The sequence below is a fragment of the Lontra canadensis genome, unplaced genomic scaffold (genome assembly GCF_010015895.1).
Source record: "Lontra canadensis isolate GAN:19392208 unplaced genomic scaffold, GSC_riverotter_1.0 scaffold123, whole genome shotgun sequence".
NCBI classification, from domain to species: domain Eukaryota; kingdom Metazoa; phylum Chordata; class Mammalia; order Carnivora; family Mustelidae; genus Lontra; species Lontra canadensis.
The window spans coordinates 2,963,981-2,991,627 of NW_022631117.1; the positions used below are offsets into that span (position 1 = coordinate 2,963,981).

At 41.0% G+C, this 27,647-nt stretch overlaps 1 protein-coding gene across 1 annotated transcript; it reads right to left on the bottom strand.

The window, feature by feature from the left end:
* Positions 1-12,412: 12,412 nt before the first annotated feature.
* On the bottom strand, positions 12,413-12,718 carry LOC116857405 (histone H2A-like). The gene has a single exon (XM_032841445.1). The coding sequence runs from the start codon at positions 12,716-12,718 to the stop codon at positions 12,413-12,415; it is 306 nt and encodes a 101-aa protein (XP_032697336.1).
* Positions 12,719-27,647: the final 14,929 nt, after the last annotated feature.

The following is a 27,647-nucleotide window of genomic DNA, read 5'->3' on the forward strand; positions in this document are numbered from 1 at the left end:
CTTGCACAGGGATCCAGGACCAGGGTGGAAATGTTGCTGTTAAATAGGAAAAAAGGACGAGGCAGTGTGTGTACAATGTAATTGGGTTAGTAGATTTGATGGTAGAAGGATGTGTAAATTCTCTTCTGACTACTTCCATTTTCTCAATAAAAGAAGGGAGGTCACCACCTAAGAATGAGCAGAGAAAATGAAACTAAACTAGTGATAAGTACTTTTTTGTAATGATTAACCTATGGTATAAAGACAGTTCATAGGATTTGAGAACAACAAAACTGTTCCTGCACAAAGTAACTACGATTTCTCTCAGCTGTCCTCAGAATGCTCCTTTAAGCTTTTAAATCTCCCATCCCTTTCCCTAAATTACATAAATATCTAATAAATAGAAGCTTTCCCACAGCTAAATACAATGGCTGTAGAAATTCCTGGGAAGCCTTCTTTGGAACATCTCTCTATGAGGACCAGATGTACAAGTAGTACTGAGAAGAGTATGCATTTGAGGGTATCAAAAGTGGACTTGGGCACTTAGACCTCACATAATTGAGACAAATGCTGGGACTAAGATTGGAAATCCGTGAGCTCCGAAATCTAGGTACGCTCGAGTCTGGTCAGGGTAATTTGGACTAAGTAAACTGGTCTCAGTCAGAACTGGAGAGAAGTTGGCTGGGAGCTCAGCTAAGGATTATCAAGGGTTACAAACTAATGAAAGAATTAGAAATCCACAAATACAAAAGCAAAACCATCTAAGAAGCTACACATATAATGAGGCTTGGAATTGCCATCCTAATAGCCCCATCATTGGTAAATGGATAAATAAAACATGCCATAATTCCAATCCACTGAGAAGTTCTCAGAGTATGATTAATAGGAACTGAGCAGTAATTCAGTGAACCCGTACTACAAATAGAAAGCTTCAAAGTGTAATCATCTCTGATGTCTAAGGTCCAACTACCGTCCCTGAAAAGTTTACAGTGAGAGTCACTTTCACTTTGCCAGTGTTGATGGGAAACATTTCAGATATGAGTCCACATATTTGGAAGCCAATTTGAAATAGATGGAGACTCCGGAATAATCACAGTAACAGCAGTTGAACTGACTTGACTCTATGAACCAAATATGTATTCCCTCTTCTAAGCTAAGTCATAGATTGAGTCCAATGGCTGATGAATCTTCTAACCTCATCTCACATTTATCTTTACCTTGTCTACGCAGTGTACCTGGAGATCTTTGTGCTTATCTATAGTGTGAGGTATCTGAAGTTCCTATCTAGATAATGGGCATGATCCCCATAAAGATTAGTTTGGTCCCACAAATTGGAAGTAAAGGGAGTGCCTTTATAGAAAGGAATGGTGTGCTTTTAGAGCACCATGGCCAAAGAGATCTCTTCCACCATTCAAGTCCCATAGTACTTTATCTCATCTCTCTGGCATTTATTATGTTCTGCCCATTTTGTAGTTATCTGTGGATGTAAGTAACGAACTTAGAGCACCTTGAAGATACATATATTATGTCATATTCATCACCAAATATGGTATTCATTACAACTATTCACCAAAATATTTCTGATTCTCCTTCCAGAAATGGTAGGAGGTGGCTGACACTTCCCTGTCTAGCCTCTAATTTACACTGAAAGTAGAAGAGAATACCCAAACCACTAGAACTAACTGAAGAGTTCAAAAAGGTTGCTTAACACAAGTCGACATAAAAATCCATAACATTTCTCTAGATCAATAATAAACAATTAGAAAATACAATAAAAAATAATGTAATTTATAATAGTAGGCACCACTATAAAGTACCTGAAACTAAATCTAATTACGAAAGCACAAAATCTAATGAAGAAAATCTAAATGTTTACAAAGGACCTTGAAGTCTACCTGAATAAATATATAATATCTTTTTGTCTGATTTCTACCCAAAATGATCTACAGCTTTGATGCAGTTATAATAAAAATCCAGCTGTATTTTGAGAGTAATTGGGCATACAGACTCTAACATGTACAGGAAAAAGTAAATGTCCACAAATAGCCAAGATGATTCTAAAGAAGAAGACCAAAAAAGGGTCTTGCCTTACCAAATTTTAAAATACATTATAAAGTTGTACCAAACCAAGGACAAATTACTTAATAAGTGGTATTGGAAAAACTGACTTACCATATTGAGAAAATGAAATGAAACCTGTACCTGTCACCATGTACAAAAGCCCCAATGGAAGGCGAATTTGTAACTTCATTAGAAGAAAATATAGCAGATCCATTTATCATTGGGTTTCAAGAGGATTCCTTAAGAAACTTGCAGCAAGCACAAAATGTAATGGGAGGAGTTCCACTTAACCACATCAAAAGTCAAAGCTCAGTTCATTAGAAGACACCACAGACAAAGAATGATGAGGGACATATTAGGGGAGAATCTTTTGCAATGTCACAAAAACAAGCAGATTAATATCTAGAACAGTAGATCTCAATCCTATCAGATCTAATGTTCTCTTTAAAAGTGTTTTGTAGCCACCTTATATTACCCTGAAATCAAACTAGTAGATAATATTATCTACCAGCACACGTAATTAAAAATAATTATTACAATGTCCTCATTGTCAGAAGAAATAAAAGGATAATAGTTATGTGTTTCAAAATGTAAGTGATAGGGCCAAATACTTTAGAAGACGCAGGAAGTAGAGAGATGTTGCATATAAACACAGAATCACTAGGAATGGGACAGCTATAAGTGTACGCCAGGTATGTTTTATTGCAGTCACAAATTCTTGAGCATTGTTGCCATTGGTTACCTGCCGTTCCAAAATGATAAGCAAACCTAGGTAATCATATGAACAAAAGGGAGTAGCATTCCTGAACAAAATTCAGGACTACTTTGTGCTTTAAATTATCTGAACTCAGAACCCAATATGTTTCACACACAAAGAGCTTTGTCATCTCCTCGAGTATCTGACAATACATTTGAAAGTTAAGAGGGATAAAAGAATGTTGTGTGTGTGTGTGCTTGTGTGTGTGTGTGTGTGTATAGGATGTCTAACATTCCCGGCCCTCATTCACTAAAGCCCAGTAATACCCTCTGACTATTGGGACAACTAAACTTGCCCCCACAAATTTCCAAAATGTCCACTTGGGAGGAATGCTGTCTCCATTGAGAGTAGTTGGTCTAGATATTTAAGAAACTCGTGCAGGTCAGCAAGACAAATAGACTTTGCAGAACAGAAAACTATGGAAAGATCATGGAAAGGTAGTTCACAGAAAGGGAGCATGAATGAGTAATAAATGTATGAAGGGATGATCAATTTCATTAGTAATTAGAAATACACAAGATGAGACAGCAACATTATATTACTTTATGCTCACAGCCCAAACTTTTAAAAATGGATACCACACAGTGCTAGAAAAGATATACATAATCAGGAATCCTCAGCTATGCTTGTTAGAAGTACAAACTGATGCAGCTATTATGAAAAGACATTTAGAAGTTCCTAGTGAAAACAGAAATGTGTTTCTCAGGATCCAGGACTTCCACTCCTGAGTATTGAGCCCAGAGAAATCACCGTACAGACAAACACATGTAGGAGTACGTTCATCACAGTAGTATTAATAACAGAGAAGCATTAGATGCCATCTAAATGTTTCCAAGTAGAGAAATGCATAAAGTAAGGCATGTGCAAAGGATGGAATATGATATGGTAGTAAAAACTGAAATTGATTAGTGTATATTTCAACAACATAATATTGAGTGAAAAGAAAAGAAACTGAAAAGAGTAAGATGTATAGCCCAATACCATTTGTATAAAGGGTAACACCAAAATTATACATCACTGGGGATACTTGTTGTATGTGCATAAAATGTCTGGAAGGTAGATTGAAGAGATCCACATGTATTCAAAATGAAGGCAAAAGAACTGCATGTTGGTTTGAAGTCCATGTTGCACTTTGAAGTTGAGAGATAGGGGAGGAAATGAGGGTGGCAGTACTTGTAGAATTGGGGGCAATAAACACATTCTGGAAAGCAGAAATTGTATGGACAAATGAGTCATCATTAGACAACCATTGCATTCCCAGGGAAGACTATCAGTCACTATTCTCTAAAAGTCCACAAAGAAAAAGCTAGAGGGATCTACAGCAGAATGACAATAATATATTCACAAGATTTTGCAGGAAATCATGATGGTGTCAGCAATCAGTGGTCTTTTTCTTTGGTTTCATCTCCGTTAGAGGCAGAGCCAAACAGTCAGGTTTTCTGAAGCCAAGATTTATCTGCTGCTTAGGTGCCTAACAAGACGCTAAATGCCAGAAGATTTTTGTGAAAGAATTACGAGATCATTTTTAGTTTCTGCTAGATACTATCAAAGCCTAGGAAGCATAGGCCATAGGGAATTTGAAGGATTGACAGATCTATGATGGTAACACAGGGGTTGGGGGAGTCTGTCTCATTACACACTGGCTTATTAGGAAAAGTACCACCACTCATATAGCTTGATCGTGTATTTACATTAGCTGCTGTCGTTGCTCATGGTCAGCCCATTATCCTTGATTAACATACATTAATCTCAATACAAATTTGCCTGTGTGTAGAGTGACTCATCCCTAATGGTTGTGATTTTGTGCAATTACCAAATGACTTTTGCAAAAAGAAAAAAAAAGATCTGAGCTAAATTTATAGCTAAGGGATAGCAGAAGTAGTCACTGCTCTGATTTCCTCTCGCTTCACAGAAAGAAAATAGTTGCCCCACAAATGAGTACTGGATTTTGTTATCATAGGTCAGCCACAATGGTGTCCTCTGCAGGCTGTGTATGGTACATTTCATTATCTCACAAAAGCGCTAGAAAGAGTGACTGTAAGGCTCTGCTGTATGATCCCAGGTTTCATATATAATTTTAATGAATCTCTGTATTCCATAAAATAAGAAATTAGTGAGGCACCTGGCTGGCTCACTTGGTAGAGCATGCAACTCTTGATCTTGGGTTTGTGTGTTCGAGTCCCATGTTGGGTATAGAGATTACTTAAAAATAAAAATAAAAATAAAAATCATCTTAAAAATTAAGAAATTAGGTATAGATGATCTCCAAGCTAGTTTCAAGCTAAAAAAAAAATCTGATTCAGGTTTGTTAATTGGGTGGGAATAATTCAGAGACACACAAAAGTGAATCACAACCCATCTCTAGAGGTACATGATTATTTTTGAAAGGTAATTTTCACATTTTTAAATTTGCTTCATTTTTAAAACTATAACTTAATGATATGTGTAGGCAGGGTAACAAATATAGGTACAAAATTAAAAGCAAATATGCAATTCAAAAGAAGTTTTGAGGTGTCAAAGCAAATTATATTAGAAAATTGCAGTGACCTTCTAAAAGAGCCTCACTTCTTAATCTCTAGAAAGGCTAGAGAGAGATCACAAATAGGTGGAGAGGCAGGCAGAGAAAGAGGGGGAAGCAGGCTCCCTGCTGAGCAGAGAGCCTGATGGAGGGCTCAATCTCAGGACCGTGAGATCACAACCTAAGCCGAAGACAGAGGCTTATCCACTGAGCCACCCAGGTGCCCCTCAGTCCATCCATTTTAATACCACTTTAGCAGAAAAATTTAAAGACTGGTTTTACCAACACATGAGATGTTAGAAATGGCATCTCTGTATAGTTGTTTTTTTCTTGTGCTGACCTAAATTTCTGTACAGGTGTAATCAAACTTTCAGGGTGATTTTTACCCAAGCACATTAGCATCTACAAGGTGTCTGAAATTCCTGTGGAGTAAGAGAGGAGAAATGATTCCAGGGCCATCTATTTGAGCTCTTAATAATAGTCCCTTTCCAAAAAAGACCTCAGAGTCATAATCTGGAAAACTAGGGCCAAAGTAACTTCTGCTTTCCGATATGATAGAGCTTGCTGCGCCCAGTACCCAGTCCCTGCCTGTCACATTCCTTCCTTCTGCAACTGGGAGTAGCTTCTGTGTCCCGTTGAAAAGATCCAGGAGAAATTAAAAAAAAAAAATTCCCCAATAGGTCAGGAATCTTTGCCCAGTTTCCTAGAGTGACCAGGAAGTGGGAGGAATCACTGGTCTCTGAAGTCCTCTTATGAAAGAAAACGTGCTTACATAAGATACCATCGCATATATGAGAGCGAAATTGTAGTTTCACAGAAATAATTTTTCTTGTACATTCAGTTTTAAAAGGACTTCAGATTCTGGGAAGAATTTCTATTTATTACCAGACCAATTGAGCACTGAAAAAAAAATTCTCAGTACCCCATCAATGCTCTCCCTCATGCAACAGAGCAGCCTAGTCTGCCCGCAAGAAGAGAAGAAGAGCTAAAGATTGGGTCAAATGATGAAATCACAGGGTCTTCCCAGGGCGGTAAGATTGACTAGATTATCCCCCACTCTAAACTGGGTACCAAACAGTTATATCTTCAGGGTAGAGCAGACCACCGATGATCTTGGGTGGTCTAGGCAAGACCCCCGATGGGAAGGAGTACAGACTACATTGGGACTGAGAGCACCCGCCCGCTGGCAGCTGACAATGAAACCATGGACTCGAAGCCACAACTGCAAACATTTTTTTAAAATTCTACCACAACAATGACAACTTGGAAGAAGACTTTGGGCTGCAGATGAGAATGCAGCCTGAACCCAAACCTTGATTTTAGCCTGGAAACCCCAAGCATAGAATCGTGCCTGAATTTCTGACAGACTATGCGCTAATAATTGGTTGTTGATTTAAGTGACTAAGTTTGTAGTGATCTGTTATGCAATAATAGAAAAATAATCAACAAACACCTGAGCAATGGGAACTATCTGTCATCAACTATAAAACAGATGTGTTTACGGGTGCTTAAAGAAATGAAAGAAAAGTTTTAAAATATCAGCAGGAAACAAGAACCCATGAAATTTATCAGATTTCTACAGTTATCCATGGTAGAATATGAAGGATTGGATTTACTTCCCTGACTTACACAACTAGAAAACTTGATAAAATACATGAATCAATTGCTTTCAGACTGGACAGCAGGCAGCACAGGACTATTACCCCGAAGAGGAGAGAAAGAAATGACATGACCCCTCTGATTCCCTCAACCTATTGCCGGGAGGTGCTTCCAAGCTACTGTGCAGAGGGAGGGGGAACTGGACTGAAAAGACAAAGATCAAAATGTAGGGAGGCCAGTGCCACTGGTGATCGTGTGAGCAGAACACCAGAGAGGTGAAAACTGTGGGCAGAAAACTCCAGAGAGCTGCAGAGGTGTTCCCTTGAGTCTTTTGCTTATTACTCCCGTGCATGAATGAGAGGAAACTGCCAGACACAGGAAATAGAATCACTGTAAAGCACCAGGCTGAACAATTTCCGCAGGTCCCATAGGGCTGAGAATATTTTGTGTTCCCACCAGCCAGAGTGGAAAAATGTCATAACACGCTGTGCTTAGGGTAGAGTTGTCAGAAGGATAGCCCCATGGTAGAGGAGATATATTAGATCTTGAGTAAAGAATACTGTAAGAAGGCTCAAAGGCCCCTAAACATTGGTCTTAGCAAAGATTTTTTGGTCACAACAACAAAAGTGCAGGCAACAGAGGCAAAAATAAGCAAGTGGGACTACATCAAACTAAAAAGCTTCTGTACAACAAAAGAAACAATCAACAAACTGAAAAGGAAACCTATGGGATGGGAGGAAATATTTGCAAACCATCTGTCTCATAAGGGGTTAATATCCAAAATAGGTAAGGAACTCATACAACTCAATAACAAAAATGCAATCAGATTTAAAAAAATAGGCAAAGGACTCGAATAGACATTTTTCCAAAGAAGATAGAGGGCCAACAGGGACATGAGAAGATGCTCTCCATCACTAATTATTAGGAAAATGCATGTCAAAATCACAGTGAGATCTCACCTCACACATGTTGGAATGGCGATCATCAAAAAAGATAAAACAACTGTTGGCAAGGTTGTGGAGAAAAGGGAAACCTTATGCACTATTGGTGGGCATGTAAGGTGGTGTAGACACTATGGAAAACAGTATGGAGGTTCCTTAAAAAATTAAAAATAGAACTATCATCTAATCCAGCAATACACTTCTGTATATATATCCAAAGGGGATAAAAACAACCCACCCATATTCATTGCAGGATTATTCACAATAGCTGAGACATCGAAACAAACTAAGTGCCCATAGCTGGATGAATGGATAAAGAGAATGTGAGATACATATATCCATTATCATCTATCTATACACAATACACACACACACACACACACATCATATATATACATACATATATATTTATATATGTCTCCAAATATACAGATATCTCACAATGAAATATTATTTAGCCAACAAAGAGCAGGAAATCCTGCCTTTTGCAAAAACATGGGCAGATCTACCTTGAGAGCAGTATGCTAAGTGATGTAAGTCAGACAAAGAAAGACAAATACTGGGGGCATCTGGCTCAGTCCATAGAGTAGGTGATTCTTGACCTCAGGGTAATGAGTTCTGATCTCAGGGTCATGAGTTTGAGCACCACGTTGGGTGTAGAGATTACTTAAAAATAAAATCTTTAAAAAAGAGACAAATACTGTATGCTCTCATTTATATATGGAATCTTAAGCTGAAGTCATAGAAATAGAGAGTAGAATGCTAGTTCCTAGGGGCTGGGGCGTTAGAGAAATGAGGGGATACTAGTCAAAGGGTACAGACTCCCAGCTAAAATATGAATAAGTTCTGGGGGTCTGACATACAGCACGGTGACTGTGATTAACAATACGTATTATATACTTAAAGTTAAGAGAGTAGATCTTAAATGTTGTCACCACAAAAAAATGTGAATTGCGTGAGGGGGTGGAGGTGTTATCTTATTGTGATGATCATTTTGTAATACATACATGTATCAAATCGTGTTTTTTTAATATCTTAAACCTTAAACTTACATATGTTATATGTCGATATCTCAATAAAGCTGAGGGAAAATATAAAAAATAGGTAAGACAAGATGCCTATATTGCTCTCTACAAAGGATGAACATGTTGTAAATGAACATTCACAAACAAGTTGAAAGCTAAAAGATGGAGAATAACATATAAACAATACTGTAAGAAATATGGAGTGACTATAGAAAACATAGTTCAAGACCAGTAGTTTTATTAGAGGGAAGGAAAGGCATTTCTTAATGATAATAAACAATGCATCAGGAGGATGGAAAATGCCAATTCTGCATGTTCCTAAAACACAGCCAAAAAAGGAGAAATGATACAAAATTGACTATGTTAAAGAGAGAAAAAGATAAACCCACAAACATAATCAGAGAATTCAAAACATCTTTTCTGAATAACTGATCAAACTAGATAGAAAATAAGTATATAAAAGATCTGAAGAACACTGTTAACACCTTAACCTAATTGGCATTTATAGAATTAAAACCAAAAAACTAAATATATATCCTCTTTACATGTACATGGAATGTATACCAAGATAGACCTTATACAGGGACATGAGTCAAGTTTCAATAAATTTCAAAGTTTGAAATCTTACGGACATGTTTTGATTAAAGTGGAATTATATTAGGGGTGCCCGGCTGGCTCAGTCAGTTAGGCATCTGCCTTGGGTTCAGGTCATGATCCCAGGGTCCTGGGATCAAGTCCCGTGTCAGACTCCCTGCTCAGTGGGGAGCCTGCTTCTCCCCCTCCCCTTCCCCCTGCTCGTGTGTGCACACATGTTCTTTCTCTCTCTCTCTCTCTCAAGTAAATAAATAAAATCTTAAAAAAAAAAGAAAAGAAAATATATAGGGTGGAATGGGGTTATCCTAGCGATGAAATAAGGTAGAATACTCTACATAAGCCACCATTCGACAGAAAATAAGAGTAAAGGTTGAAGAATTATATTTCATAAAAATTAAAAATAATACAAATAGTTCATTTTGTGGGGAGGCCTGCTTGTCCATTCCAGCAAATAGAAGAGTGAGATCTGGACTGGGCTAAGGCTAAGAGGGCTTTGTGGCTCTCTCACAAATCACAATTATTGTGGGTGAACATTAGGCAGTGAGTTATGTGTAAATATATAGATATATATATTTAAAAGATTTTATTTATTTATTTGACAGAGATCACAAGTAGGCAGAGAGGCAGGCAGAGAGAGAGGGGGAAGCAGGCACCCTGCTGAGCGGGGAGCCCAATGTGGGGCTCGATCCCAGGACCCTGAGGTCACAACCCGAGCTGAAGGCAGAGGCTTAACCCACTAAGCCACCCAGGCGCCCCTGTAAATATATTTAATGAGCATTATGAAGCAAGAAGGATCTCTTGGACTTATTTACAGAATCACGTGTTCCAAAAAGCCGCAGGCCCCCAACCAGTTCTATTACTTTCATCCTCAGAGCGCTCCTGTGTAGCAGGCAGATGGTGGAAAGCTGAGACAGGATAGGTTGCCAGGCAGTGGGGAGCCGAGAGGAACCCAGTGTGTAGACTCTCTAGTTCTCTGTTTGAACTCTGACCTCTTATGCTCAGAGCACCTTTTTGTCTCTCCACAAGGTCTAGCCAGCTTTCAGAGCCAGTGGCCCCAGCATCCAGCAATCACGTGAGAATCAGGCCTAGGGGCACCTGGGTGGCTCAGTCAGTTAAGCGTCTGCCTTCCTCCCAGGTCATGATCCCTCAGTCTTGGGATCAACCCCGGCATTGGGCTCCCTGCTCAGTGGGGAGCCTGCTTCTCCTCCTTCCTCTGCCTGCTGCTCCCCACACTTGTGCTATTTCTCTGTCTCTCTCTCAAATAAATAAGTAAAATCTTTAAAAAAAAAAAAAAGAGCCAGGCCTAAACATCTGGTATATGTGGAATAAGGTAGATATAGCTGTGAACTACACTAGAACTGTGGTTTGCAGGCATAAATTTGCCTAATTCTTGTGAAAACCCAAAGATGGAAGAACTTGTTTTTCCCATTTTACAGATGAGGAAGGTGATATTCAGAGGGAATTAGTGAATTCCCAAGATCACATGGCCAGTAAGTGGTGAGCTGCTGTTTTGAACCCAGTCCATCTAGCTCTGTGGCTCAGGTTTTCTGGCCAGCCTCTTACCAGCCTTCTGGGAAAAGGCCAAAGGGGCCCCAGAGAGCAGCCTTCCTGTGTCCAATGAACAAGAGAAAACCTCAAGTAACGGCATCGTGGAGGGTGAATGGTTATTGTGCATAAAAATTAATCTCTGGATTTTACATGTAATGTGGTGTCTGTTTTTTAGGTTCATACAAATGCATTAAAGTGGTTTTTTTTAATTTAATTTTTTTTCAGTGTTCCAAAATTCATTGTTTAAGAATTGTATTTTCTTTTCTCACTTGGAACAGAATTTACATAGAATATATGTACATCTTTTAAAACACTTATTCAACCACGTTTAACTTTGATGTTCTATCCAGTGTGTGATCATCATTGGTGTTTCATAGTAGAATGAGATTGATAATTGTATTTACAATGGAATACATAAACAAATCCATTCATTAATACCTAATAACCATTGAGAACTGCTTATTTGGTATGTCTTAGACCAGAGAGTAGCTTATAGGTAATATGCCTAATTATTTGTCCACAAGAGAGGTTGGAAGGATCTTTTCTACCGGAAGAATCACAGTACTATCTAATAATCCCTGCTTCAAGTCCTTTTTTGGAATGAGACAGCTTATAAATAATTAATACATAAAACCAACATGCCCATTATTTCTCTGTATTCTTGTTTACCATTTCCTTCATCACTCCTCCATCTTCATGTTAAAGCCTGTGTGCTGTTAAGTTCATGCCAATTGTTACGTCACCCTCCCCCACCCATCCCCACTGCTGTCACCTTCTGACCAGCTGGCATTCCCTAGCGTGAACCAAGCCTTCTGTATGTACCTCCTCATCTTCTGCTCCACCCCCACTACCACCACTATTCCGGGAATTCAACAAGCCTAGGAGGCCCCCTCCCACACCCTGTCCCCGCCAAATTTCTGGCCTCACCAGGGTCTTACTTCCTCAGAGCCAATGGGGAAGGCTTCTTATCCCCACTACCCCAGCCTCAGAGCTGGTGGGGAAGCCTTCTTACCCCCACGCTGGTGAGGAAGCCTTCTTACCCCCACTACCTCAGCCAGGCACTCCCACCAGGGCCACCCTCCACACTGGTACCAGTGGAAACCGCCCCTCCGAAACCACTGATTGAAGTGGCCCCCCTGACCACATCCTCTATCCCTCCCACTCTCCACTGAACTTATTCTCCTGGGTAACTCCCGCACGACTTCCACCCAGTATGACTACAATTGAGAGTCAGAAACAGGCCAGTGGAATTCGCTTCTTTATTGGCGTGTGCAGGTGTTAGTAGCACAGGGCTCCTTCTGTGAAAGGTTTCGGCACTGGGTGAGGTGGTGTGGACTCCTTCTAGGCCCTGGGACCCAGGCACCAGTGGTTCTTGCTGGACTAGAACATTTCAGAGCTGAGAAGTGGTATCATCCTCAAAGAGGTGGCCATTCTGCATGTTGTTGTTCACGACCCTCTGAACCCTGCAGTTGTGCTGGGCCTCGTTGCCCACCAGCTCCAGAATGTTGGTGGCCACGTACTTCAGGATGGCCGACAGGCAGACCTGGCTGGAGAAGCTCAGGTTCTGGACAGGCTGGTGCTCCTGCAGGACAGGCTCTACATGGCTCACAGGGACCTGCAGCTTGGTTTTTGTGGAGCAGGACGATGTCTGCTTCCCCAGCCTGTAGGAGGCCTGACCGCTTCTTTTCCCAGACATGGTGTTGTGCTCTGATCGGCCTACCTTGACTGTCCAGCTAGCCTGAGCCTCTCAACACACCAGTCACCAGTGCTCACTCACGCCCACTGTGTCCCCGCGCTGCAGCCCCTCATTGGTCAGGGAGCAGCCTTTGTGACATCATAGACGTTGCTGTGTCATTGGTGTCCACTGGGCCCTGATCAGGCCTTAGCCTAAAAATGTGTGTGCTGGGCACTCAGGGGTCATCTTAATGACTAGACCAGAATGTGACACCAATATACGCACCGGCATGGCTGGTAACACCTAACATGGCTGAGGTAGAACAACTAGAACTCTCTCATACATGGTTAGCAGTGTGGGGGAAGGTTACCGCCACCACTGGAAAAAGTCTGGCAGTTTCTTATAAAACTAAACGCATGTACTGTGTGATGCAGCTATTTTCTCCTGGGTCTTCAAGAAATGTAAAAATCTTGCCCCCCGCACACGATGCACCAGAACGTTCAGAATAGCCAACACTGGAAATAGTGCAGGTGTTTATCAATAGAAAAAAGAAAAACCATGGTATATTCATAAATTCAACAGTAAACAAAGGAACTGCTGGTGTACATGGTAGCAGGTGTGTGTCTCCCAGGTACTGTGCCGAGTAAAGGAGCCAGACGCAAGATGTATGTTGTATATGTATGTGTCTATGGAGTTCTAGAAGAGTCAGAATTCTGGTTGCCTCCAAGGTGGAGGAGGGGCAGGGCTGATATGAAGGAAACTTTGTGGATATAGGTGTGCATTGCATGGATAGATCCATTTTTCAAGATTGTGCTTTGAAATGTGTACATTTTAACATATGCCATTTTTACTCACAAAAGAAGTTTATGGGGGTGCCCAGGTGGCTCATTCGGTTTAAGGGTCTGCCTTCGGCTCAGGTCATGATCTCAGTGTGATGGGATTGAACCCTGTGTCAGGCTCCCTGCTCCCTCTCCCTCGGCCCCCACTCCCCCATTCTCTCTCTCTCAAATAAATAAATAAAATCTTTAAAGATAGAGAAGTGTATGAGTGTAAGAACCCAGCAGGGAAGTGGTGGGGGCAGATACAGACGAAGCGGGAGTGGCAGAATGTTGGTACTTGTTGAAGCTAGGCGATGAGTACATGGTGTTTCATCGTATCATTTTGCTGCTTTTATGTTTGAATTTTTTATAATACAAAGATATGAAAAAGAAAGGATGAAAGAATGAAAGAAGTAGGCAGACGTTAGTAATCCATCATACTATCCTTGTCTAAGAATCGTCTTTAGTCCATCATCTCTAGTAACTAGAAGAGCTCATGAGAGAACACTTATTTTCCATCCTTGGCCTGAAGCGTACACTCCTGACTTCATTCAAAACACACACACACACACACACGTGCACGCGCATGTGCACAGAACAAAAAAGAACGAGAACAACTTATTCCGGTATATTAAAGTACTTAGCTTCAGGTGATAGGATTATGAGGGTTTTCTACCCCTTCTATATTTTGCTGCATCTTCCAAATGAATGATTATGAATATACATTTCTTTTCTAATCAGAAAAGTAAACCATATTTAAAATATCATTTCTCATTGGGTTTCTCCTATATTGTTACTATGGTTTCAAAAATTCAACAGGCTTCACCACATTATCACTCTTAGTAAAAGCAATGCTGCTGATCATATTATTTGTTAGCAAAAAAAGACTTTTGCCAAGGTACGAGCCTCCAGGGTCCTTTTTTTTGTATAGATAAAAATGCAGTACCGCATAAGAGATCTGCTTATTAGACATTGGGCACGCTCTCTGTAGAACCAAAATAACTCTTCAGAAATTTCCTGCCAAATTCACAGCTAAACTGTTATGCAAATGTAACTACATCTAAATTAAAAGTGTTGAGATGATACAGCCAACCAACTGAAGTTTGAGTGCTTTCGGTGGTGTAGGCCGAAAGGTTGGGGCGTTTCAAAGTAAACAAGATGCATCACACTTTATTTTGTTTCCTGTTTCACCAGGGGTTTACAAGGATGCAGGAGAGTCAGAATGATAAGTGAAAATAACATAGAGTGAAGGAGAAAGGAAAGGGTAGGCTTAAGTGTTTGAGGGAAGAGCATCGAACTGGACATGAACCTAACTGCATGCAGAATCGGTAAGCCTTAGAACTCTACCTAAAAAGGGGATGCCTGCCTTTGTATGATATATGTAAGAGTTATTTAACTCTCTTGCATTTATGTCTTGCCTGCTCAACTTGATTTTAAAGTAGCTATCCCCCAAAAGGAGGGAATCTATCTTTTACTTCTGGCTACTTGTGATTGAGCTAGCCGTAAGCTCTAAGAGGGCACACTAAATCCTCTGTAGTTAGACCCTTTGGACCTAGCCCAGTGTCTCAGACATAGTAGGCACTCAGTATTTGTTGAATAAATGAAAGACTCTTCCCAACAGCATGTTACCTGGAGCCTTGCCCACAGTAGAAATTCGGTAGGTCGGTGTTGAAGTCGTTTTCCATCAACACATGTGTTCATCCCACGAATATTACTGGGTATGTGCTACATGCCAGGCACTCCCATAGGTGCTAGAGACATGGCATTGAGCAAAGTAACATCCCTCTTTCCATGGCATTTACATTCCAAGGAAAAAATTACCATCTAGACAGCAGAACAATATAATTTTTAGTTTTCACTGACGTCATGACAACCATCCCCCATTTTAAACGTTGCCATACTAAGCAACACCTGGGTGTGCTGGATCACCATTTCACTCTTGTGGCACTTTGCTTGGGTAGGGGAAGGTGCTTTGAAGTGACACATACCTAATTCTTGCAACCGGAGGACTTTCCAAGATAACATATGAGCATTGCTACTGAATATACAGTTCTTGAAGACTACATCCTCTGAACCAGGAGAGAGATGGTTTCCAATAGAAACAATTTCTTTTATTGACAAAGATGAATTGTTCCACTATGACTCTCCTCTTTCTAATTTCCTGGCTAGTCGAGATCAATCAATACTCCTTAGACAGTACCCATTTAAGGCTCTGACAAGTGTTATTTTTTTAGAGGCCATTCTTTAAGCTTCTCATTAATGAAAAGCAGTACTGTAGTGTTCATTGCTACTTCCACTCTGTTTCCTGGCCTTGCTCCATCTGGTCCTGATATTACAAACAGCTGAAATCAGTACATTGTGATATTATGCAAATGTACTCTGGCAGATTGAGCTAAGAATAGCGTGCATTGGGCTATTTCAATTTATTTGGTGTATAGATGAATTTGGCATTTTTAAATTAAAGAACTTTACGGACACTTAAAAATATCTCTGCATTAGAAATCTGTTTCCTTACAAAGGTTAAATAAACACCAGTCTGCCGGACAACTTTAGACTGGCTGAGGCTAAAAGTAGGAATTCGGAGAGGAAGAAAAAAGAGGGCATCCGGAAAGCAGATACTAGTGTTTTTCACGATGTCCTTTTGGATGAGCTGCAGAAGCATGGGCTAGATGCCCAGTAGAGCTTGGTGGATTCAGCCCTGGTCAATTTACTGTAGCCAAAAGGTGCTGATTATAGTTCACTGCAATCCTGGAGGGAACTTTCTAGTGTCATACTGCAGAGCTGGAAATTTGGGCTTGTCTTGTTCAACAATTTTTTAATCACTTGGAGGAGGACATTCGTAACATATATATAAAATCTGCTTATCACAAGAATTTGGTAGGGACAGTGAATGGACTATTAGGACATAATCAGACACCTTAAAGATCTCTCCAGGCCAGATTCTTCATCTGAATCTAGAAGATGAAACTTGATTGATATAAACATAAAGTTTGATATTTATGTTGAACAAAGAGCCCATTTCTTATTTCAGGGGAGTTCTTAGTGAAAGATCTGAAGACACTTCTTTCCAGGCCCTCAATTAATTGATTGATCATTTTCATAAGGCGGCAAGTAAAAGCTTTTGGACTCAAAAAGAAAATTCAGTTTTTCAGCAAAGGTTAATAAAGATAATATTTATTTATTGACTTATTTTTATTAGTATTAAAGAACAATTCCATTTGACATGTAATGGTTTTTCAACCCGAGGCTGGTAACCTTTTTTTCTTTTTCAAAAGAGTCTGAAAGGTGTAAACCCCACCCCTCTCCACCTTGTCGGGAGAACTAAGCTCCTTGAGCCTTGTTTATTGCATTTTGAGGGGAGTACAGCTGACGCCTATAAGGAAGATGGTAGTCTTGTCTGATTGCTAGTTTTCCTTCTTCACTTGGGACTCGAGAGGTGGGCTTCCTCTGTACTTAAATTACAAAGTAACTGACATACATGTTGTCTCAGGACAGAAAAGAAGATCGAACATTTTTGCAAAGCATCGCATGTTTTGTTCCCTTCCCTGGTAAAGCATGTGACGCCTAAATTATCCTTTGCAAATAGGATGGCTAAGTGCTGGTAATACTACTCTCTAGGAATCCGAATGAGAGTATATTAAGCCCATTTCCTTTTTTGTAAATAAAGGATTGTCACAGGGCACCTGGGTCCCTCAGTGTGTTAAGGGTCTGCCTTCAGCTCAGGTCATGATCCCAGGGTCCTGGGATTGAGCCCCACATCGGGCTCCCTGCTCAATGAGGAGTCTTCTTCTCCCTCTCCCCACTAGCGCCCCCCCCCCCCAGCTCATGCTCTTTCTCTCGCTTGGGCTCTCTCTCCTGGCTTGGAAGAACAGGATTTTTCATGTGTCTCCTGGCACAGTACTAAAAGAGCATACTGGAAAAAAAGTATAAACCACATAGGTTTTTCATTTGCTGAAAGTAGATATACATAAAGTATAAAATGCATCTTCCAAAAAAGCTAGTGTAGCCTTGGTTCTATTAACCATAATGGAATGACCAAGGAAAACAGGTAATGGTTCTGCTTTGCTATATACTGGTCAGACCATCCTTGTGTTTCTGTGTTCTGTTCTGGACACTGTATTTTGCGAGAGACTGACAAATGGGAGCATATCTAAATGCTGCTATCCGTAGAGAGGATGAACATTCTGGAAAGTATGTGATCACTATGAACTTATAAACAAGTCTGGGCTATAACCTCCTTGAGGATGAGACACCAGAGAGACATTAGATGCCCAGCCTTCCCAGCTATAACAACCCTTAGAGCTGATGGGCTAGAGAGGACATCAAGGAACAACCAGTTCCCCAGCCAACCCACCACCAGACTGAAAATGCATCTCTGCCACTGGCAGAATGTGGAGCAGGGATGAGCCGTGCCACCTGAGCCCTGCCCAGATTGCCAACCCACAAAATCATGAACAAATAAATGGCTGTTGTTTTATAGAGCAGTTTGTTACGCAACAGTACAAACTGGTATCGGCTTTTATCTAGCAAATTTTGCTCCTAAAAATAACCCTATGCAAGACAGATGTACACATACGACCACTACAGTACTTCTTTTTTTAAAATTTTTTTTGAAAATTTTATTGATTTAATTGACAGAGAGAGAGATCACAAGTAGGCAGAGAGGCAGGCAGAGAGAGAGGGGGAAGCAGGCTCCCCGCTGAGCAGAGAGCCCCACACAGGGCTCGATCCCATGACTCTGGGATCACTACCCGAGCTGAAGGCAGACACTTAATGACTGAGCCACCCAGGTGCCCCCACTACAGTACTTCTAATAAGGATCAAAATAGAAAAGAAAAGAGAACTGGTTAAAAATTATGGCCTATCCGGGTAATGAAATACTCAGCACTGGAAAGGAATTGGGTCATTCTCCATATATATGTGTGTGTGCAAAGATGTGTAAGGTATGTTGTTAAGTGGAAAAGCAATGTTCAGAACAGGGAGAACAGTTAACCACATTTATGCAAGTAGACAAGCATAGGAATACACAAAAATGTTGGATACACAGAAATGATCTGGAAGGATGCACACAAAACTGGAGGCAGTCTCGGGCTAAGAAGTTGGGCTGAAAGTTGAGGACAGGAAGAGGACTTTGTACCTTTTATTCCTTTCAATATGTTTTTTATTTCTTCTTTATTTTTTTAGAGATTTTACTTATTTATTTGACAGAGAGCACAAGTATGGGGAGCAGCAGGCAGAAGAAGATGGAGAAGCAGGCTCCCTACTGACTGGGGAGCCCGATGCAGGGCTCGGTTTCAGGACCCTGTGATCATGACCTGAGCTGAAGGCAGAGGCTTAACCCACTGAGCCACCCAGGTGACCCTATTTTTTATTTTTTAAAATTTATTTGGATTTATTTATTTATTTGAGTGAGAGAGAGTGAGAGCATGAGCACACAGAGGGAGAAGGAGAAGCAGACTTCCTGCTGAGCAGGGAGCGTGACATGTGGCTCCATCCTAGGATGCTGGGATCACGACCAGAGCTGAAGGCAGACACTTAACTGACTGAGTCACCTGGGTGCCCCCCTTTCAATATATTCTTTTAAAGATTTTATTTATTTATTTGAGAGAAAGAGAGAGAGCAAGCAAGCATGGATGGTGGGGAGGGGCAGAGGTGGGGGAGGGGGGAAGCAGACTCCCCGCTGGGAAGGGAACCCCAGGTGTGGCTCCATCCCAGGACCCTGGGATCATGACCTGAGCTGTAGGCAGATGCTTAACCGACTGAGCCACCCAGGTGCCCCCAAACTTGTACATTTTCAATGAATTCAGTTTATTTTATGTAAATCCTATCTAAAGTTAATTAAAAAGAAATATTAGAAAGTATACTAACTGGAGTGCACAAGAGGGAAACAAAGTACTCTCCTAGATGCCGGGGATACAGTGGTGAGCAGAAGAATGCCTTTGGTCTTTTTCACATTGATTATAGGTTCTACAGTGAAGATGACTGCAAAGAAAACAATCATGGCAAGTTACCGACTCCAAAAAAGGACTAGCAAGGAAAGCAGAGGTTTTTAGGAGAGCCTACACTGACACAGCTTGCCCTAGCTTGTGGGGTCAGGGGAGGAAGGTAGGAATTGGTCCAAACAGATGGAGAATCATGGACTGACCTAAACTTTACAAGCCATACCTCTCATTCGGCACATGGCACAAGCTTTTAGTGCAGGATTGTCATGCATAGATATCTTCACTCCCTAACTAGACTACAAGCAACTAGAGTCTGGAGTCTGGAGCCCATGTGGCACATCTCTTTGGACCTCCCTCTTAGAGTACTCAGAGGAGGGTGTACACAGATGCCCGGCCCTCCACCCTCCCCTCCCCATCCCTTTCTAAGGCCATGTGCACCATGGCTCTTGCTGGCCCTTGCTTCTGGCTTTTCCCAGTGCCTGCTCAGTGGACACACCGTTTGGGGGAACTTTTAAGGTATCTCTGCCTTGTTCGCCTAGGCATTTTCATTTTAGCTTTTCATTTCACAGATTTGATCCATGCTTCAAAACTCCCGTTTTGCCTTCTAACTCAGTCAAACAATTCGGTCACTTTGACAGCCATGGACACATGGCGAGGACTTAAGAAATAACTATCAGTCAGTGGAAATGTCAGCCTCAGCCCATGAAAGGGCTCACACTGAACACGGATACAGCATCCATCTGAACCTGAGCTGAAAATAGCTCTCCCGAAGTTGTGCCGGGGTACCGTGTTTACACAGCCCCGGATTTAACCGTTAACCACACAGAGCTTTTAACTGCCAGGATTGGGGATTCTAACGGTGAGTCTGTATGTCACCTGTCTTAACATGCTGTTTCAGGTCGCAGTTGGCCAGGTTGCTCCATTGTGTGAAAATCGGCCATTAGCTCCAGCTAAAAATAGAGAAGTGGCTCTTCTGTTAGATCCATGACTTTAGAGGTGTAGGGATATGAAAATGGTTGATGTCCTAGAACAAAGAGAATATCTCACAGACTTGAAGAATCTCCCAGATAGTGTGGTGGGGGTGGGGTGGGGGGGTGTGGGTTTAAAGCTACAAGAAAGCAGAGGAGCCATTGCCCTCAGCATGACCATTGATTACTTTATCTGCTGCTCATTCAATGAAAAGTAGCTCTTCTGACTCAGCCTTGCTCTTAAAGAGGAAAATTAAGAAAAGAAATGGAATACTTTGCGGAACCACTAATTATGTAAATTGTGCCCAGACAGTTATTTCTTAGGTGAACAAGGGTGTGAAACCTAAAGGAGGATTGAATTAGTCTACAAACTGGAGTTCTGTATTACGTGTCAGAGTCCTTGACCCTCAAAATAGAGCATCTCTTCAGGCCAAAGCCACTATGCTTTAGAATACTGACAGGGCATGTTCAAAGTTAATATAAAGGGAAACCGTAGACCTCCAGAACTTCAAATCAAGGAATATTGCTCTCCCAAACTGCGTCGATGAATCATGTTATGAGGCATATGCTGTGGTAGATTGACTATTATTCATGTCACTGTGCTGTATTAGTCTCGATACTGACATGAAATACAAAGGCAACCTTTTCTGTATGTAAAAAATCAGAGTGATGGTGTAATGGGAGAGATTGTAAATAAAATATGGCAACAGCCAGTTAGCATGAATAATTAACTTTGCTGGGAGGCCCCAGGAGCCACAGGAAACTGGGATTTGGTGCAATACCTTTATATTTTAGATTATTATTTTCCAAGCCACTTTGTAAAGTGTCAAAGGCTTCATTCCTTTCAAAAGGTGACTTATTTGCCCTTACTGTTCCAATAAGGATAGATTTCCTTTGCTTGAAAAGCATTTTCGCTTCTGTTATCTTGTTTCGTTCTCACAACGGCCCTAAGAAGTTGGCAAGAAAGATGTTATCCTATTTTATGCATGAGGAATAGAAGCCCCTAGAAATTAAGAACTTGCCCAGCGTTGTCAGCTGGTATGTGGCTGAGCTTGGCCCTCCCAACACCTTGGTTTCAGCTCACTGAGACTAATTGTCGACCTCCGGCCTTTAGAACTTAGAGTTCAGAGGACACATCTGTGTTGTTCTCAGCCTTTCAGTTTGTGGCAATATATTTTAGCTACAATAGAAAATGATTACAGGGAGAGACATAACCAGATAATAAAGTGAAGTGCGAGTGCTTACTTTGTCACCGTATATACTAAACCCGGAGCCATAAAGAGAAGAGTGGCCTGAAGCAGAACCACAAAGTGTTTCATAGTAGGAAGAGGATAACAGTTTAATAATTTGTTCTAGAAAAATAGGCTACCCATGTGAAAATTAAGTACATGTGGATTTCTACTCTACACTACATGCAAAACTCAGTTCTGGGTGGCCTGAAAGTTTAATGTGAAAAGCAAAACTTATTAATCTTCTAGAAGAAAATACAGGGAAATATCCTTAAGGATTTAGAGTAGAAAAATAGTTCCTTAAGAAGACAAAGAAAACATACACTGTAAAAGGAACAACCTGATAAATAGAACCACCATGATTTTTTAAACATTTGAATACAAAATAATAGGTTTTTCAGTGATAAGACACACTGTACGTTGGGAGAAAATATTTGCCATGCACATAATCAAAAGAAAAAAAAAAGAAATTAGCATCCAGAATATCTAAGGAACTCCCACAAATCAGTAAGGGAAAGTCACTCCAATGACAATGAAAGTATGAATCTAGCTCATGCTGTGGTGGCCCCACAGAGAAGAGACTGAAGGAATGAAAATCCTGTTCTCCATTCAATTTCCTTCAATGCTCCCCACAGGAAACCAAATAGAAGTGGCACAAGACCTATCAGATTTAAGTCTATCCATTCTAAGTGTCGGAGAGATTAGAGACCAAGGGCAAATCCCGTACAGTTATGATCAGAGTGTAAATTCCTATAACACCTTTGGAGAGCAATTTGGCAATATTTGTTAAAGCTTAGCTCATACATACTTCATTTTTTTAAAAGATTTTACTCTTTTATAAGAGAAAGATAGAGAGAGAGCACGTGCACCGAGTATGGGGAAGGGCCGAGGGAGAGGGACAAGCAGACTCCACACTGAGGTCAGAGTCTGACTTAGGACTCAATCCCAGGACTCTGAGATCATGACCGGAGTTGAAGGCAGACGCCCAACCAACTGAGCCACCCAGGCACTCCTCATACATACTTAATGATCCAATAATTATACTTCTATGTATATCTTCTACAGAAAGATATACACTAGTGCAGCAAAGAGACATATGAGAAATTTCATGGCATAATTATCTTAAAACATGTTTTGAAAAACAATCCATCAATTAGAAGAATTCATGACTGCCTTATATTAGACTCAATCCTGAATATGTTGTATAATCAGGGAGACCACACAGGAGAATCTCACACAGAACATCGCGTAAAAGTGCACATCACACAAGGATACTTTCAGTATAAGTCCATATAAGGTTTTTTAAAAATTTTTTATTTATTTCTTAAATTTCTTTTTAGTGTTCCAGAATTCATTGTTTATGCACCACACCCAGTGCTCCATGTAATACGTGCCCTCCTTAATACCCACCACCAGGCTCCCCCAACCTCCCACCCCCCCGCCCCTCCAAAATCCTCAGATTGTTTTTCAGAGTCCATAGTCTCTCATGGTTCACCTCCCCTTCCAATTTTCCTCAACTCCCTTCTCCTCTCCATCTCCCCACGTCCTCCGTGTTATTTCTTATGCTCTACAAATAAGCGAAACCATATAAAATTGACTCTCTCTGCTCTACTTATTTCACTCAGCATAATCTCTTTTAAGAACATGCCAAATCATACTATATGGTGTATAGTTCTACATCTGTTTGTAGCTAAATGATATAGAATTACATGGAATAATGGACATCAGTTCAGAATAGTAGCTACCTCTGAGAGTTATGGAAGGGCTGCTTTGGAGGCTTCAATATACTGATGACCTCATCCCTTTTTAACTTGGTGATGGGTAAATAAGTGATCAGATATTATTTTATTCAATTTTATGTTAGATATATTTTATAATGCTCTTTCAAACAGGAAGTGTGACAGGTGCTAGAAAGGAGATATGCCTAGGGGCCTCTGAGAGCACAGAAGAGGGGCCCCTAACCCAGACCTGGTTGGGGTGGTCAGGGAATGATTGCTAGAAGAGCTAGCATTCATCAAATGGTCTAGACCGTCATAAAATCTCTGGGACATCAGTACGGAGAGAAATCAATGTGGTGTGGCTACATCATTGAGGAGTTAGACTTTATATGGGCCCAAAAGAACGGGGAAAAATTACATGGAGAGAGCAGTAGTTGTAAATAAGTAGCTAACTCAGAGAGAGGGGACAGGCATGTTTCTAGAGAGAGCATGTTTCCATGCAAGGAACAAGTTTAGCCCGTAAGTCTCTAAGTTTTATTCACTGAGAAACTAGAATTTCCCTGGGCCAAATTTATGCTCAGTCCATGAAGAAAAGCTCAAGGTAGGGGAATTTGTTTGGTTATGATATGGCTATACCTTCAATGTGTATTGTGCTCTTTTGCCTACAAAGCTTGTCTATACCCACAGACCCGAGAGGTAAGAGGACAGGCAGCATTAACTCCCATTTTACAGGTAACAAGTCAGAGCCTTAGAAAGATACAATGACTTGGCCAAGGTGACCTGACTAATAAGTGATGGGGTCAGGCCTAGAACCAGTTCTTCCAGGTGCAAGTTCAAAATTTATTCTGCAAACATCTGCATATTATTCCACATTTTCACAGCTGAAGTTAGACCAGCAGTTGAACATACATAAACATGAATCAACTGAAAGGCCTTTTAGCAAATTTGAATAGAAAGGGAGTGCTCACAGACACATTGCTGATAATGTATTTGTACAAGGTAATGATTTATTGCAGTGGAGTGAATTGTCCAATCCCTTGGGAAGTGCGGGTTGGAAGTAATTGGGATATTCTAATATGCATAACCTTTTTAAAAGCACACAGCCTGATTAAAAGTGTAGTCTTCCAGTAATAAATGGTTCAGAGATTACATTTCTTCTATTAGACTGAAATTCTATAAATGAAATTAATGAAATAAAGCTGACGAGGTTTTTTAATAGAGTGGCTATGAAAATTGTCCTTTGGCAGATTGGTAAGCCTGTCTGTGAGCCCAAAGAGAGGGCAATGCATGATCTCAGTGCAGTTGTAGGTGACCAGTTGGGTTAAAAAGATAAACTCTTCTGTTATACTCAGAGCCTATATGGCTCTCCAAGGCCAGTAGCCAGGGTGTTGAAGGAGAAATGGTGCTGAAACATATCGATCACTTCACATTTGGAGACCCATTCTGACCCTAATGTTTCACTTGATCTTATGGGGGCAAACAAAGGCATGATGTAGGTTCTCCACCTTTAAGAAGTTTACAGTTACATTTGGGAACCGTAAAACATTGCAACACAGTAACTTTTGAGATATCCGCTGCAAGCAGTGTTGGGAAGAAACTAATTACAATGCCTAGCAGATAGTTGTTACTCAATAAAAATAGGAGAGGTGGCATCTTGAGGAATTTTATGCCAGTGGTTGGCTTCTCCATAAAACATTTGAGAAATATGGTGAAACCACCATGTTTCTCAGATGGTTTGAGCCCCACACAATGTGAAAGGCCAGAAGGGACGAAATGGCTCCTGGACTGATTATGCAATCAACAAAGGGCTTCTGAAGCCATTGATTTGCAAAAAAAAAAAAAAAAAAAAAAAGATGCAATTGTGTTTAAATTGCATCTACCTTGGAGTGGTAATAGTTTAAAGAGAGAAAAATGGTTTGTTAAAAAAAGAAATTCCAAACAATATTCCGTAACTCTCATTATACCCCAAGTAACAAAGAGATGATATTTTATCCACTCTTTTAATACATACCAAAATGCAAGGCATTTAACCATGATTTTAAATACAACTGGAAATACTTTATAATTAGGACAAGATCTAAGAAAAATCTCGTAAGGAAAAAATAATAAAACTAGTGTTTAGGACTAAGAAAACAAAAGCAGTGTGCAGTAATTGGATGAGCTCAAAGAAAAAGAACAAAGGATAAGCAATAACATATTAAATTATTGTTAATTGGAAAAGCCAAGATGTTCCTCCAGGCAGAAATCAGTAATTAGAATGTGGTGAAGCTCATTATCGTCATCTGGGTTGGAAATGAAAAGTGGGTAGCATCTCCTCTCTGTTCAAGTTTCTCCCAGTCAACAACATTTAGGTATTTCTACCGGTGAGAGAAAGCAGTCCAGGAAGTAAAATGTAGCAATTCAACCTTTTTTCCCTTAGAGACAATATACCTGGAAACTTCTGAAATCCTTGCCTTCCAATCAACATCTTCAGGTTCAAGGCCACCCCGACACAGCAGGGGGCATAGAGGTAGGTGGCGAGCTGCCGGTGGTAGGAACAGGCTTCAGCTCTTGCATATCTCACTGATTTCCTGATTTCCGCAGTTTGAAACAGTGTCTGACTAGACCTGTAGTCTACACCACCCTACCTTCATCCCCCCTCCAACCTTGATTCACAAACCTACGTGGTTCCACTTGGCCCGCCCATTCGATTGTCACCCTTGCCTCCAGGGTTAGGAGATTCCATGGGTCCTTTCTCTAGGCTGAAAGTTCTGGATTCCCCAGCCCATTTTGGGTTTCAGTATGCAGATCCATCCCACACACCAAGAAGCAGGCCCTAGATCTGTTGTTTCTCAAAATATGATAGACCACCAGAGTCAGGAATGCCTTGGGGTGGGCAGGAAGCTTGCTAAAACTCAGATTTACTGAACCAGAATAGTGGAGCTGGAGCCCAGAAATTGTCATTTAAATCAGTACTCCGGGAGATTTGAACATACATGAATATTTAAGAACCAGTCCTTGTTGCTTGTTGTTGTTTCTTCCCTGGGAAGTGCCTTGCCCCAAGTCCACATACAACTTTTTCTCATCCTTCAGGGGTCAGATCCTATGTCACCCCCTCCTGAAGTCTTTCCAGGGCCTCTCTAGACATGGTGCCCTGCCCCCAACTCTAAGTCATGGTCACATCACCGTCTTTCATTTTCTTCGCCCTAGTTCACATCATGGTTGGTTATCTTATTGTGCATATGTTTACTCGTGCATCGTCTATCTTCCCCAATGAGAATGCAAACTCCACGAAATCGAGACCTGATCTTTCTTTCATAGCTGCCTTCGCTGTACCTACGAGAGTGCCTGGTATGTCATAGGTAGGTTCTCAATAAATATTTGCTGAATTAAGCAAACACTGATCTAACGGAAACACCCAGCTTCCCAGGAACAATAAGGTCTTTTTATTGTACTCAGCTGAGTTTTGTTTTTTCACAATCTGAACCAGATAGGTACAAGCATTCTGAATCTGTCACTTTGGTTTTTTTTTTTTTTTTAAGATGTTATTTATTTATTTGACAGAAATCACAAGTAAGCAGAGAGAGGGAAAAGCAGGCTCCCTGCTGAGCAGAGAGCCCAATGCGGGAGGGGGGGGGGTTGGGGGCTTCTGATCCCAGAACCCTGAGATCATGACCTGAGCCAAAGGCAGAGGCTTAACCTTCTGAGCCACCCAGGCGCCCACAATGAGATTCTTTCTATCCTGTTTTATGTGCTTGCAGTATTATGATTTATAAAAAAAAAAAATCTGAATGACCAAAATATATTCCTCATTTGTATTTGGTCTTTGTCTGCGGTTCCTGCCTCAGAGCTCCCAACACCTGGTGTGTGTGGGGGTTTCCTACAGGATGAGAGCTTAAAGGTGTCTTTTGTTATGTTAATTTGGGTTACTTTTGGCAAGCATTTCAGTATGGGGGGCTGGTTGCTTCTGGAGCCAACCTTGTGATTAGAGGGTTGAAACTAGAAGTCAACACCCTACCCTCCAACCTCGGGGGAGGGGAGAGGGGCTGGAAATTGAGTTCAATCATCAGTGGCCACTGATTTAATCAGTCACGCCTCTGTGATGAAGCCTACATAAAAACCCAAAAAAGAGGCCAGTTTCTGAGAGCTTCCAGGTTGGTAAACATGTGGAGGTTTGGGGAGCATGGCAGCCTGGAGAGGGCAGGGAGGCTGTGCGCCCTTTCTCCAGACCTCACCCTGTGCATCTCTTCCTTATGCCTGTTCCTGAGTTACATCCTTTTAAAATAATAATGAACC

What these genes read in the sequence shown, in the direction of transcription:
- LOC116857405 (XM_032841445.1), bottom strand. Translation starts at nt 12,718, where the DNA reads ATGTCTGGGAAAAGAAGCGGTCAGGCCTCCTACAGGCTGGGGAAGCAG.